We start from the raw sequence: 15,442 nt of genomic DNA, 5'->3' as shown, positions 1-15,442 counted from the left end.
CGAAGGAAGCGGTGGCAATAGCTGGCCGGCGGACAAAGTTTGTGGAGATCATGAAGGTGGCGAAGGAAGCAGCACCACAAGTTGTGATGGTGGTAGCCACCACAACTTTGAGTTTCAATACGTTCATACTCCTGAGGCAGCAGGCAATAATAATAATCATCATGTGCCACATGATACTTATTTGCCTCCGACGTACCGTGACCGTGTGACCAGTGGCGGATCCAGGATTTTAAACTCGGGGGGTCCCAATAATAAATTTCAAAAAAATTATAGACAAAAATAACATTAAAAAGTTAAATATAATACATTTCATTCAAAATCATACGCAAAACAACATTACAAGCTATAAAATCACAAAACAACAAATCGTCGTTTTTTCTTTGCATGCAAAGTGTATGGGAACTCATGCTTTGTAGGCCTACAAGGTCCCATTTGCAAATATGTTCTTTGAACCTCATCTTGAATATTAGAAGAATAGTCCTTCATTCGAATTCTTTTTCTTGGGTCTCTCTCAAGATTATTAAAATCAACGTCACACTCATTTTGTCTTGAGCTCGAACTACCAGAACAAATAAATGGTGCTATTGGCTTTGGAAGGAAAAATCTTTCCATATTTCTTATTTGTAAACTACATATTTAAGCAAAAACACAAAACATATACCGATTAACCAATAAACAAAAATTCCATCTAAATTCCAATGATAAAATGAGTATACAAACATAAAACATATCAACAATCATATCAATAATAGACTAAAAATCTCCATCAATATCTAATATAATTTAATTGAGATTAGATTAGAATTCTAAAAAACTTAATTGAATTTTGAACCAAATAGTGATGGAGTGGAGAATTAAAACAAGTGGATATATGATATTGGACTTACGTAATTATAATATGGGATTGGGTCATGGGTGAGATTAGAAATTTAGGGTTTTGAAATGGGGGGAAAGAGGGAACCAAATAATAGGGAATTGGGGGAAAAGCAGCAGGGAAAGAGAGAACTTTGGGGAAGGGCTCAGGGGGGCTGGGCTTTAAAATTAAAGCAATATTGAGTCATCATGCAGGGCAAACGACAACGTTTGTCTACCTTTTTGTTTTTTTATACTTAAAACCAGTGGCGGATCCAGGATTTTAAACTCGGGGGGTCCCAATAATAAATTTCAAAAAAATTATAGACAAAAATAACATTAAAAAGTTAAATATAATACATTTCATTCAAAATCATACGCAAAACAACATTACAAGCTATAAAATCACAAAACAACAAATCGTCGTTTTTTCTTTGCATGCAAAGTGTATGGGAACTCATGCTTTGTAGGCCTACAAGGTCCCATTTGCAAATATGTTCTTTGAACCTCATCTTGAATATTAGAAGAATAGTCCTTCATTCGAATTCTTTTTCTTGGGTCTCTCTCAAGATTATTAAAATCAACGTCACACTCATTTTGTCTTGAGCTCGAACTACCAGAACAAATAAATGGTGCTATTGGCTTTGGAAGGAAAAATCTTTCCATATTTCTTATTTGTAAACTACATATTTAAGCAAAAACACAAAACATATACCGATTAACCAATAAACAAAAATTCCATCTAAATTCCAATGATAAAATGAGTATACAAACATAAAACATATCAACAATCATATCAATAATAGACTAAAAATCTCCATCAATATCTAATATAATTTAATTGAGATTAGATTAGAATTCTAAAAAACTTAATTGAATTTTGAACCAAATAGTGATGGAGTGGAGAATTAAAACAAGTGGATATATGATATTGGACTTACGTAATTATAATATGGGATTGGGTCATGGGTGAGATTAGAAATTTAGGGTTTTGAAATGGGGGGAAAGAGGGAACCAAATAATAGGGAATTGGGGGAAAAGCAGCAGGGAAAGAGAGAACTTTGGGGAAGGGCTCAGGGGGGCTGGGCTTTAAAATTAAAGCAATATTGAGTCATCATGCAGGGCAAACGACAACGTTTGTCTACCTTTTTGTTTTTTTATACTTAAAACAATGGGCCAAAACACAGCCGTTTTGGACCAATTGGTAAAAAGCCCTATTTTCTTTCTTCTTCCCGCAGCGTCTTCTTCTTCACTGCTACCTGCAACTGCAACCTGCAACCTGCACAGCAGCTCAAACCTTGTGTTCGAGGGGTCCCCCGGAAATTTTCTAACAGGGATTTAGGGTCGCCGAAGGGTCCTAGGACCTCCCAGGTCCCTCTGTAGATCCGCCACTGCGTGTGACGGTGGAACACACTGCGGTCCGGTGCGAGGAGGCCATTGCAAACAGATGCACCATCTTGTGATGGATACCGACCGTCCAGCATCTCCATTGCCAAATGCCATGACTGATCATTGACTTGTTTCTATGCTTGTCTTCTGATTTTACAGCTTTGAGAAATAAACACTAGCTAGCTAGGTAGCTAAAGGTGTACTTTTTGTGATTTTTTGTCTCATTTATTTTTGTTTAATAAGTTATCGTCAGTGATCTCAAATAATGTGATAATATTTTTTTGCGGAAGTAGGATTCTCTCTCATTTCCTCTTCTCCTCTCTCAATTTTTTTTTTCTTTCTCTCTATGTAAACAAGTCAGCAGACAATGTTGATATTGCTTAATCGTGACCGTTCAAATAGAAGGGGAGTGGAGGGGAGGAAAATTTGAAAAAGTGATAATCCTACTCCTAATTTTTTTGCATTCCTAAGTAATGTGGTTTTGTCAACCATTTTCAGAAACTTGGAATGATGAGCCACAAATTTACAACAAACCAAACAGTAGATAAGACCTTCTTTTTCAACTCACTATCTCTCAAGTTTAAATCTTTTGCCTCTTTTTAGCGTAACTTAAGAGTCGTACCATCATTTGTTATCAACAAAATTTACAAACAAAAACAAAATAAAAAACCTCACCATGGTTTTCTCATCTATCACTTTTATTTTCGTGCAGTAAATGTCTTGTCATACCACAACAAAAATGAGCTTTGGGTACAAAGCAAAGGGCATAATTGAGAATTTTGTGTCACCTTGCCCACCAAAAAGCTTAAACAGTTCTCATTCCATAGAGGGCACCATCTATTGTGCCCAATGTTAAAAAAAGCAGACACAAAACAGTAATGGGCACGGAAATCATGCAGAGTGGGGTTAGATGACAACTTTTTGACTGAAGATGGGCACAAAAAACATTTTGTGTCTATAAAAATTGTTTGTCAGCAACACTTTATGTGTTTTTCGTTTGTCTTTACCTCTACCACACCAAAAAAGTAAATTTATAAAATTGTGTTAAATAATGGTATGAAGCTGTTTATTATTGTGCAATGTTTTAGCTTCAAAATAAGTTAACAATAATGTTGTTCAAATTCGGTTTTGACGAGAACCGAACCTCATATCTCTCACTTACACATAGGGATGAGGATATGGTTCAAACAAGGCCAAATGTTGCATAAATTGTTATTGCGGAACGATTATCATACTTGTAATAATCAGGAACTTATATCTACTATGTAGCTTGGTCATGTATTTTGTTATTTAAGCTATTACATTAAGACCAACTCCAATAGTAGGCTAAAAGCCAAATTACCTCCCAAAATTCCCCCCCAAACCCACTCCAACCCAAGGGAAAAATTTGGACTAAATGCTAAATGCTAAACTAAGGCCAGATTCCTCCCGAAATTTAGCCCATAAATCGAAATTTAAAATTTTCAATATTTATCGGAATTTAAATTTTTTTAGATTAAAATATTCATAAAATTAATTTACGATAGTCTACATATATATTTTTTTAATTTAATTTAACAAAAAAATAGCCTAAGTTCATTCTTTAATAATCTCAGGCTAAAATTTTATGCTAGAACAGTTGGAGTAGAAAAGCTGTTTCTGGGCTAAAAGCTAAATTTTCTGGGCTAAAATATTGGGTTTTTAGCTCAACCATTGGAGATGGTCTAAGGAAAAATGGGTTTAAACGTTTTTTTTTATTTATTTATTTTTTCTCCTTGGACTTAGTCAATTTAAGGGTAAATTTGGCAAGAGAATACAAATAAGCTTATGTGGATAATGAATCACTGGACCCCACCCAAAAATTAAAATAAAATTGGACTATAACTAATAATGACTTATAAAATTGGACTCCTCCAAATTGGACTTCTCCCTCCCTCTATTTTATGGTACGTGTTTGGGTTTCCCACCACCAAATTCAGAAACTTGGGTTTCCCACCATCTATTTTTTATTTTAAACTCACAACATTACAAAATTGTGCCCACTAACTGTTATAAAAAATATTTAAAAAAAGGTTTTGTGCCCACGAACTATTATAATAATAATTTTAAAAAAGGTGTTATAATAAAGGGTGAGAAGCTGGGAAGCTTCTATTCTAACTTTTCTCCCACTTTCATCAAACAAAGGCAATCCCTAATTCTATCTCTCAGTCTGTCTCACCCTCAGTCTCCAAAAAATCAAATGATGCCCCTCCCCGCTCCTCCATCCAGTTCGAGCCCACTATTCCGTCGAGTACGTTCACTTCAATGCCGCTCCTCTGTCCAGTTCAAAAGCACTCATTCGGCGACACACATAGAGACACAAGAGGCCCAAAATACAGGTAAGGTTTCTGAATCTCAAATTTTCAATGGGTGTTTGTTCTTTAGGGTTTAGGGTCAAATTGGATGTTTATTTTGTCGAATATGGTTTATGGTTTGAGGACAGTGGGTTTAGGATTAAGAATCTAGGATGGGTGCAGGCCTTTGGGATTGGAAGGGTTTCAAGTTTGGTGTGCTCCGGTTTAGGGTGATTGTAGGACCTGCAGGTCATTGGGAAGGTGGGTGGTTAACGGTTCATAGGTTTAGGTTGGATAAATCAAGTCTTGCATAGACTTGATTAAATAGGTTTCATATAAATTGTAGTTAATAGTTAGATTGGATAAAACAAACCAAAACAACATATATTATTAAATAGGTTTCGTATAAGTTTGCTCGAGATCGAGCAGTGGTCCAAAGAAACTTAAGTTATGGTATAGAGCCTAGGACAAGATTAGGTAGATTAGCTGGCCTGGAACTGTAAACGACCAGTTTAGGACCCTTGTGTCACATCTTGAAACTATCCAGACCAAGAATGAAATGAGAGGATCAAATGTATGTACATGATAACTAGTTTATCCACGGAACTAATTCAAGTGGAAGTAATAATTCAATACTTTATGCCAATTTCTTGACAAAAGAAAAAGGGAGAGAAATTATGTGAATTTCAAATTGATGCGAATCAGTTTGACGGACAATCCAATTGGAAATTAGGTAGTTATTCTTCTGTTTATCCAAAATCCCTTTGTGAAACCATATGGCACAATGCTTGAGGATGTGTCCCGTGTGGTGTATTATCAACCAAAGAGAAAATGGCACTTCTCTTATTGTAAACCTAAATTTAATTAAAATTCAATTAGTTTGGATGCGATAAAATGCCTTGATAGCTATCATAATTCACTAAGTGCCTTGCTGAAGTATACGTAAGTCTTGCTTGCATTTTGCAAGTCTCTTATACTTTTTCTTTTAATGCTTATGATACTCGATGCTCATTAGCGAGAATAAAAGCCACATATTGTCACCAACGTTTCATCATTGTTTCTTATCTACCTCCGGCTGGTACTCCTCTTTATAATTCAGTTGAAATTCAAGCTTTGATGTGGTACGAAATTAAATCATGTGAAGAAATTAACTACAATGGCATCAAGAATTCACTATTCTGTGTGTTAAGAGTTTTCTGTCCATAGCATTCCATTTTCTTGTAATCATTTCCATATAGTTCCCTTCCCTTTCCTATGACTGCAGTTTTAACCGTGTAGCATAGAATTCATTGGTCATACTAAAGCTGATGGTGCAGAACAATCTCATAAACCTGTAAGTGTTGGCTTAACAGAAGCAGGGGAATTGGAGAAGTATATCACCATTAGAGAAGAGGTGTATAAGAAGCTAAAGAGTTCGGTTCTAAAATCATTAGTTTTGAAACAGCTATTAGGAGGCCTTACTTTCACGTGCGGCCTTTCAATTCTGTAGAGCTTGAAAATTGGACCAGCTACCTAGACTTTATAGAAAGGGAAGGCGACTTGAGCAAGGTATTTTCAGTGAATTTGATTTTATTTTTTGATTTATGGCTTGAAGTTTTTAGTTGCCCTGCTTGTTATGCATTAACTCGCAATCGAGTAATATTTGTTGCACTATGCTTTATTGGCTAAATTGTTGGATGAAGCAACTTTTATAACAGGAATTTGAATTGAGACTAAAGCATGGGCCTTCGATTTGGTTTCTTTGAGGCTAAGTATTTCAAACTCTCATTTGTCAGTGCACGTTCTAAGTTCATGACATGTTAATAAATTTTATTGTTTTTAAAGTTCCAATGTTATGCATGCAGGTATCTTCTTATCTTCCTAACCATTTGTCTGTCAGGCAAGGATGGTCCCTCCTTTCCTAATTGAGGGGCCTTTCTGTTCTACTAATGGAGTATTTCTTGGGCATATATCCTTTGTGTTTTGTTTAACCATTCGTTCTTTTATGGTTAATGAATGCGCCTTTTTTATTTTATTTTTTTTTGAAGGTTGTCAAGCTATATGAAAGGTTCCTAATTGCTTGTGCTAATTATCCTGAATATTGGATTCGATATGTTCTATGCATGGAGGCCAGTGGAAGTATGGATATTGCCAATAATACTCTTGCACGTGCAACCCAGGTTCTTGTGAAGGTATTTCCTTGTAATTTATTTACTTGCATGCTATCAACTTAGACATGATTTTGTGGTGAATGAACTTCAATGATTCTTTATTTTGGAAGAGATAATGATGATAAAAACCATGTCTTCCTTTTTTCTAACTAATCTCGTATCCTCGTAAATTGTAGTTTGTGGACTGAAAATGAATCAGTTAATGAGTTAGTTTGTGTGGACTGGAGTCCAATGTTGTGCATGCGTTTATCAAGATTGGTCTAGAAAGCTGTATATATTACATGTCACAGCACAACAGTCACAAACATGATTATGAACTTAGATTTTAAAGTATTGAAACTATTGTAGATTATTGACCATTGAACCCTTAAAGTGAGTTGGGCAGATACAGAATATGATCAAACAATCATCCATGGCATTTTCTTCTCTCTATCTTTCCCCTGTGTTATGTTTGTAAACCTTGCCTCTTCCAGTTGAAGAATAGGAAATTTCTATTTCTTTTTTTACCCTACGCTAGATACAGAATTACAGATACATAGCTTTAAGCGACATTACTACCAGCCTTTCATACGAGATGCACTCGTGTTCCTTATATTGAAGTTAGTGGTATATTATCATATGCTGATTTAGTTTAATTATGTGTTGAACTGGAGATATTGCTTATAACTGAACAAAATTTTGGGAACATGCCTTCTTTATGTTATCATTATGTTGAGTAAAGTTTTTTTTTTATTTTTTTTTATTTTATTTTATGGTAACGTTGCATGTTTGACCTGTTTGTCTTGAAATTACAGAGAGCCGAAGATTCACCTTTTTGCTGCTTGAGCAGAGTGGGGATATACCTGGTAGGGGTGGGTTCGGTTTAATTCGGTTCGGTTTTTTGCCAAAACCGAAACCAAACCGAAATTTCGGTTCGGTTCATTTTTTTTCGGTTTTTTTCGGTTCGGTTTTTTTTCGGTTCGGTTTTTTTCGGTTCGGTTTCGGTTTTTTGTTTTTTTTTTCTTTCAAAAAATGAAAAACATTGAAATTTTAAATTTTAACGTATCCAACACAATCATAACACAAGCATTCTAACTATAATCAAAGACAATGAAATAAACATTTAAAGTTGAACTAAAATCATCAATCAAGTCTTCCAAAGTCCAAACTAACAACATCACAACACAAAAATCGTACAAATGACTTAGAAAAGTTAAATTGTATGATGTTGTTCAAAGATCAGGGTTGTTTGCTTGTAACTGCATGTTGACAACTTGATTAGTAAAAGAAATGCGTGGGTGGATTTATTTAGTGTGTGTTGGATTCTTTTCCATCACAAATTCCCTAAGTAATCTACCCGAAATAAATGTTTATAGATTCTGTTACATGTTATATGAGAGTAGATTTGGAAAAGAAAGCTGAGACAAAAGTAGACAGTGCTATGGAGATGGATGTAGGTACTTCAGGATGAGGTTTGGCTCCGGAACCTTATATGGGGGATAAATAATAGGTTAGGGTTTAAAGTTTTTATAGGACTTTTTTTTAATATTTTGAGCTTAAAGTTTGGCAACACATTGGGTTTAGCATATTTTAACTTACAAATTGGGTTTAGAAAATAATATCCAAAACAAATAATTAAATAAAAAAATTAATTTAATTAATTCGGTTCGGTTCGGTTTGGTTCGGTTTCTAGATCACTAAAACCGAACCGAACCAAAAGAATTCGGTTCGGTTCGGTTTTTTCAATTCGGTTCGGTTTTTTTGTTCGATTCGGTTTTTTCGGTTTCGGTTCGGTTTGGTTTTCGGTTTTTTTCGGTTTTCGGTTTTTTGAACCCACCCCTAATACCTAGTGCTCAAGCTGCCTATCAACTTGCACATTCTGAACTCCCACCGGAGGTTCACCGTTTGTTTTTGGTGTTTCCTTTTATATGTATGTGTATGTGTTTTTCCTCTGAATTATCACTTACATTTTTTTTCTCAATAATCAGAATATGAAAAAATAATTTTTTGTTTAGCCTAAAGATTTGTAGGTGGTTTCGGTTTTTAATTTTTTTTTTTTAAATAGTTTACATATTGGGCACAATAACAATAAATGTGCTAACATGGGTGGCAACAACATCTGACAACTTTGTCAGAACTGGGCACAAAAAGACCTTTATTTGTGCTTACACTTTTCAGCACAACATACCTTATTATGCTCTTTGATCAAAGGTGACGCCCATAGAGGGCACATATAAAAACTTAGTTGCTGCACTTTTGCTATTGGTCTATGGGCACATATGTTGGTGCTTTTTGGTCTCAATGGGCACATATTATTTATTGTGTGTAGTGGCCATTTTTGTTGTAGTGTCACATGCGTAGCAACTTGACTTCCTAATAAGTTTAAGAAAATCGTCATAGTTAAGCACACAATTAGGGAAGGTTATGCATTGACACTAAAAAAATAAAAAATTGGCCTTTGGGTACAAAATTAAAGACACAAAGTATAATTCATGAAGAGAATACAACAATTATCTTTTTACACCCAACATCAAAAGTCGCTAAATTGTTCCTCCAAAACAAGTACTGCATTTGAAGAAAAAATTTGAATCTCATAGTCACACTACTGCACACAAAAATTAGTTGATATGTGATGTACACATAACATAATTTTAATAAATAAATCTACTTAAAACTCTATTTTAGTAATTGAACTTGAGATCTTTCTTCAATAGTAACATGAATATGTTATATAATATATTATTATTTTTATCCAAAGAAATAAGGCATCCGAAAAAACCGATTGAGATCCTCTTCGAATCTCACACTTCAAAGCTTACAAGTTGAAAATTTCAAATTGAGCGGTCCGGATTTTTCAATTAGTGTAAGGTAGGCCAAAGAAATAAGCTAATGAAAATTGTAAAATTTAGATTCAACAGTCGAAATTTCTTGGTTCTTAGACTCCGGAGCATGAGATCCGATGAGGATCAATCCCAAAAAAAACATGAATTTTTCCATTTTGGCTGATGGAAAGCATCAGCCATCTGTGGTAAACTGACAACTCACAGTACATCCAGAAGCTTACATCTTTTGACTTTCACTTTCAGCCGACCATGGATCATCCATCGTTTAATTATTCAGCGGTCAACACAAAGATGCACTTTGACTTTGCTATCATGCTTCTATTATCTATTTGCAAACATAACATATAACAGTCATAATAATCTTTTAGTAATATGTATTACTGTTAAGAAGGTTAGTTTAATCGAAGAATATGAAGGGTAAACGTACGAGATTGTCTAATTAATTAGACAGTCAATTAATTCAACTTGATTATCTTTTCAATGTCATGCTAGCTACAACCATATTATTCCTCAATAATTAAAAACTAATTTGAATTTGGAAGACCCGTACTTTGGCAATGCCAGCAATATCCAGATCACTTTGAAGATGAATGTAGTAAAAGCTAAAGTTCGAAGACAATATTAACGTTGATTTTTATTCAAATATCGAACAAGCTTTCGAGAAGCAGAAAAGCTGAACTCGTTTGAAATTGTTTTCAAAATAACTGAAAGTGTTTTATGTGAAAATATTTTTAGGATCAATCTTTAGTAAAAATGCAATTAAATCTTGAAAAGACACTTGAAGTGATTCCTACAAGAAGCACATAATTGATTGTTCTTTCAAAGCACTTTAGTGCTTTTAGTAACTCAAAAATATTTTCTCTAAAAATGCTTTCATTCATTTAAAAGTATTACGGTCAAATAATATTCATCTTCACTTGTAAGTAAGAGGTCTTAGTTTGATTCTCGCTAAATGCGAATTTGAACCACATTATTGCTAGCCCATTGTGACACTAAGCTAACCCTCCTCTCCTTAATGTAGATAATATCGATTGTTCAAAAAAAAAAAAAAAATTCAAACAAGCCCATAACTAGACCATTGGCATCAAGCAAAAATCAATTTCAGATCAAATCCAAAACACTATATATATAATTTAAGTGGATGAGCATTGTTACGAGTTTATACGGAAACATGAGAACGACAACTATGCCTATATAGACAGAGAAGTCCTCAACAATCAACCTCCAAAGTCAATGATGTTACAAGCTCCCTTTGCCACCTTGATCGAGCTTACCAGATCTATGCATAAAACCAGCATCATCCTTTGACATCAACCTTTTCGGTCCCTTATCCTCTTACGTATACATATATATCCAAAGAGATTTTTGATGATGGCTAGTCTTAATTTAAGGCATAAAAAACTTTTAGTCATATAAATTGTTTTTTTTTTTCATTGGATGTTAGCAACATTCTTGTTCATACTTTTTTTTTATGATCGAAACTATCTAATTTCTATGTCACTTTTAAAAATTAACTTTGCACAAACTTAATTATTAAATTAGAAATTGTTTGACTGTTCGATTAACGTTGTCAAATTTCAGTGTGTAAACAAGAAATACATAGTTCATCTATTTATTGAAGCAATTAGATGACTAATGATTTTAATTTTAATCAATTTTTTTTTGTAAAATTGATCTTTATATAACGATTTGAAAAATAGACGATTCATCGTGCAACTTTACAAATTGAAAAGCATAGCCGAGAAGGTAGAACGAGAAGTTCAAATGGCATATTCCCCTTTTTTGTCTGTTAATAATTAAACACCATGACATAAGCACACATGCTACCATACCCACAGCAACAACTATAAATACACCTTGTGTTTCTCATACAATCCTTCAACTCAGCCATGGCTTCCTATATCGTCTTTTCCACGCTTCTCCTCTTCTTCTTCAACCCCTCTTCCACCTTCGCCCAACAATCTTTCCGGCCAAAAGCCCTCGTCGTCCCAGTATCAAAAGACGCTTCTACCCTCCAATACACCACCCGCATTTCCCAAAGAACCCCTCTCGTCCCCATAAACCTAGTCCTCGACCTAGGCGGCCAGTACCTGTGGGTCGACTGCGAACAAAACTACGTGTCCTCCACGTACCGCCCCGCGCGTTGCCACTCAGCCCAGTGCTCGCTCGCCAAAGCCACCGGCTGCGGCGATTGCTTCTCCTCCCCGAAACCCGGATGCAACAACAACACCTGCGGCCTCACCCCCGGCAACACCGTCACGCACACAGCGACAGGCGGTGAGCTCGCATCCGATGTTGTTTCAGTCCAGTCAACAACCGGTTCCAACCCGGGACCCAACGTCACCGTTTCGCAGTTCCTTTTCGCTTGCGCGCCGACTTTCTTATTACAAGGCCTTGCTGCGGGGGTATCGGGGATGGCTGGACTCGGCCGCACCAGAATATCTCTACCTTCGCAATTCGCATCCGCGTTCAGCTTCGACAGGACGTTCGCCATCTGTCTGTCGTCCTCCACGCGTACTGACATAAACGGCGTTGTCTTTTTCGGGGACGGTCCCTACGTGTTCCTCCCGAGAAACGTCGACGTTTCGCAGTCCCTGATCTACACCCGGCTGTACATTAATCCAGTCAGCACGGCGTCGGCTTTCTCCCAAGGCGATCCCTCGTCCGAATACTTCATCCAAGTCAACGCCATTAACGTCAACGAGAAGCCCGTCGCCATCAACACGACGCTTCTGTCGATCGACGGTGAGGGCGTCGGTGGGACCAAGATCAGCACCGTCAATCCCTACACGGTCCTCGAGGCCTCCATATTCAAGGCTGTGACCGAGATGTTCATCAGCGAAGCTAAAGCCAGGAACATCACTCAAACAGGCGCTACTGGCCCGTTTGAGGTGTGCTTCAGCACAGAAAATGTGTTGAGCACGCGCGTGGGGCCGTCCGTGCCCAGCATTGACTTTGTGTTCCAGAACAACAGCACGTTCTGGAGGGTGTTCGGGGCGAACTCGATGGTGCAGGTGAACGACAACGTTTTGTGCCTTGGGATTGTGAACGGCGGCGAGAATCCGAGAACTTCGATCGTGATCGGAGGGCTCCAGCTGGAGGATAATCTGCTGCAGTTCGATTTGGCCAAGTCGAGGCTAGGGTTCAGCTCATCGCTTCTGTTTACGCAAACTACGTGTGCCAACTTCAACTTCACGTCCATTAATTAATCAGTTGATTAATTAATGTTTAGCTACTTAATTTTATGTTGAAATTTGAATAATGTATCACACTTTTTATTATTATTAAGTGGCCAGATATGGTTGCACCAATATTATTGGCCTCAAATAGTTTTTGTTTGTTTGATAAAATAATGTTTGTTGGAATATACCCATCAAAATATTAGACGATATAAAAATTCACCCCTTGTTTGAGCGGGACTTTCTTTTTAAAAATAGAATATTGTATTAAATATGAATCGAAGTGCTTACACATTTGGCCAATACATTAAACAACATTCATCAACAAACAATTACAAGGGGTGTCAATTGTGTACATTGCTTCAGTTACGAATAAATTGATCTGGTGATCAATAAATTTTTGTGGAGTGAAAATGTGCACATACACACAAATTGAGTAAAACTTCTATATGATAACTATACAGGCACAACCGTCCAATCGGCACCATTACAGATTTCGTTACAAATGATAGATGCAAGATACGTATATAAGTGCACACATTGGTCACCATTGAATAGTGAGACCACATAAAATCATCATAAAAGAGTGAGACCACATAACTCATTGCTCACAAGCAAAGACCGCATACAACCGCCGCAAAAGTACAACCACAACACTCGCTATTACAGGTGATCAGTTCCACATACAATGGTAAAAGGTCACGTCTATATTAGAGAATGTATCAGCAAGCGTGTCAGTTTTGTATGTTCAAAGTTAAATTATTGTTAGATATAAGTAAATGCTAAAGAGACACCCTAGGCCTGATGAAACAAAAAGAGTAATGCTATAGTTATATATATGCTTGTACGTACCAATTATATATGTATCTAAAAAATATTGGACATAGCATACTGCAAGGACTCTGGCCAGACTGAAAACGCCAATGCCTCCGGACGTTTGGATACCTTTGGTTGATGAACGTGAGTTAAATCCCTACCCCATGAGCTAATTAGGGTTTGTGGTGAATTAATAACACTGCCAACATTGACATTATTATTCTCAGCACAGCTTTCAAATCCCATCAAATTAGCAGCAAGGTTGTCCGCTGCCTCAAAATCTGATTGATTCTCACTGTAAATATTGGAGCTTTGAGCAAAAGAGCCCAACAATGGAGGATTATTGTTGTTAATCTTCTCCCCCATCTCACCAAAATCCCCATTAAAATCATCCCCTAAATCAAAATAATTCCCCCATGAATTATAACCACAAGCATTATCGAGATCGCCGCAACCATCACTCCCAACTTCAGAAGAAAATCCGACATCATCAACACTAACAATACGATTCTCGTCGTGATAATTATATCCGGAAATTGGCAGCTTTGGACCGGCTGGTCCAGAATCTACTGAGAAATTTTGAGTGGTGGCCATAACATTGTTGAAATTATAAGGCTGAATAGCTTTGTCCCCAAGTAATGATTGAACCATCTCATCCGCAGTTTGTATACGGCTCTTCATAAACCTAGTTATACACCACCACGAATCCCTATGCAACTCACCCAGCTGCCCTAAATCCTCATCATCCCACATTGCAAAACCCTTCTCGCCACGGTCTTCAAAACCCTCAAAACCCTTCTCGCCGCGATCATCAAAACCTTCGAAATCCTTCTTTTTTCCTTCCATCTCACCCTTCTTTTTTCCCTTCATCTTATTTATCTTGCCTCCCAACATATCCGAAATCCTGACCTCCGATCCACGCATTCGTGATAACTTTGCTCTCTTATCAGCTTCATTGAACTGCATCATGATGGCTCGAGCCTCGCGCTCGTCTTCCGGCCAGAGCCCCAAATTACCATCGATATCATAAGAAACAATGCAAACCTTCACATCGATCTCCTCGAGCTCCTCAGCTTTCTTATGCAGCGTCTGGTGCCTTTTGTGGCACAGCGAACTGATTTCGCAGGGTTGTTTGCGCTTCCGGTTCTCCTTCTGTCCCGCCATTGACTTCGCCGGCAATGGAACGAAGAGAAAGTGATCGAAAACCGAGGAAAACAGAGAACAGAGAGATTTAAATTTGAGGAGCTGAATAGTTGAAGAGCTTGTTGAAAAAAACAAGGAAGGTTATGGTAAATATATAGATTGATAGGGTTCCTAGTGAACTTTTGAAAATCTCTCTAGATCTTCCTAATGCGAAAAGTGAAAAAAAAAAAAGATTTTTCTCCTAATCTCCCCTCGTTTGGCAGCTCGGACTGTACTGACTATTTCAATCGGATAGGATAAATAGTCATCGGATAGTACTGACTAAATTAGTCGGACGTTTGGTGTAATATCGGATTATAACCGTATTATTTATACTGTGTTTGGTACTACACCGGATTAAAAAAAATAACAAAAATTTGACAGGAAGCAAATCATATCTTCATGATAGGAAGCAAATCATATCTTCACGATAGGAAGCAAATAAAAAAACCCCCAAATTAGAGCAAAACCTAATTTGAAAAAAAAGGTAAATTAAGGATTTTTCTTTGGCAGCCTTCGTCCCCAATGGTCTACAGTGGTTCAAGGCAATAGGGTCTGGTACGATGCGGGGGCAAGGCTATGGATTTGGTGCTTTCTGGGTTTGGGTTCGTGCAGTGGTTCAAGGCGGCAATAGTTTGCAACCACAGGACCTTGTTTCAATATACAACAGCAGTGGCTATGTCAGGCAGACGGTGCAGAACATATTCGCGTGCAAGACGATGGTACAAGCAGTCATAGAG

General features: G+C 36.9%; 2 protein-coding genes across 2 annotated transcripts; one reads left to right on the top strand and one right to left on the bottom strand.

Annotated features, from left to right (window-relative positions):
* Positions 1-11,394: 11,394 nt before the first annotated feature.
* On the top strand, positions 11,395-12,938 carry LOC103419230 (probable aspartic proteinase GIP2). The gene has a single exon (XM_008357346.4). The coding sequence runs from the start codon at positions 11,415-11,417 to the stop codon at positions 12,732-12,734; it is 1,320 nt and encodes a 439-aa protein (XP_008355568.1). The 5' UTR covers positions 11,395-11,414; the 3' UTR covers positions 12,735-12,938.
* Positions 12,939-13,571: 633 nt separating this feature from the next.
* LOC139189563 (uncharacterized) lies at positions 13,572-14,684 on the bottom strand. The gene has a single exon (XM_070808541.1). The coding sequence runs from the start codon at positions 14,682-14,684 to the stop codon at positions 13,572-13,574; it is 1,113 nt and encodes a 370-aa protein (XP_070664642.1).
* Between the last annotated feature and the right edge of the window lie 758 nt (positions 14,685-15,442).

This window comes from Malus domestica, chromosome 11 (genome assembly GCF_042453785.1).
Source record: "Malus domestica chromosome 11, GDT2T_hap1".
NCBI lineage: Eukaryota > Viridiplantae > Streptophyta > Magnoliopsida > Rosales > Rosaceae > Malus > Malus domestica.
This window is presented reverse-complemented; position numbering and strand designations above follow the sequence as displayed.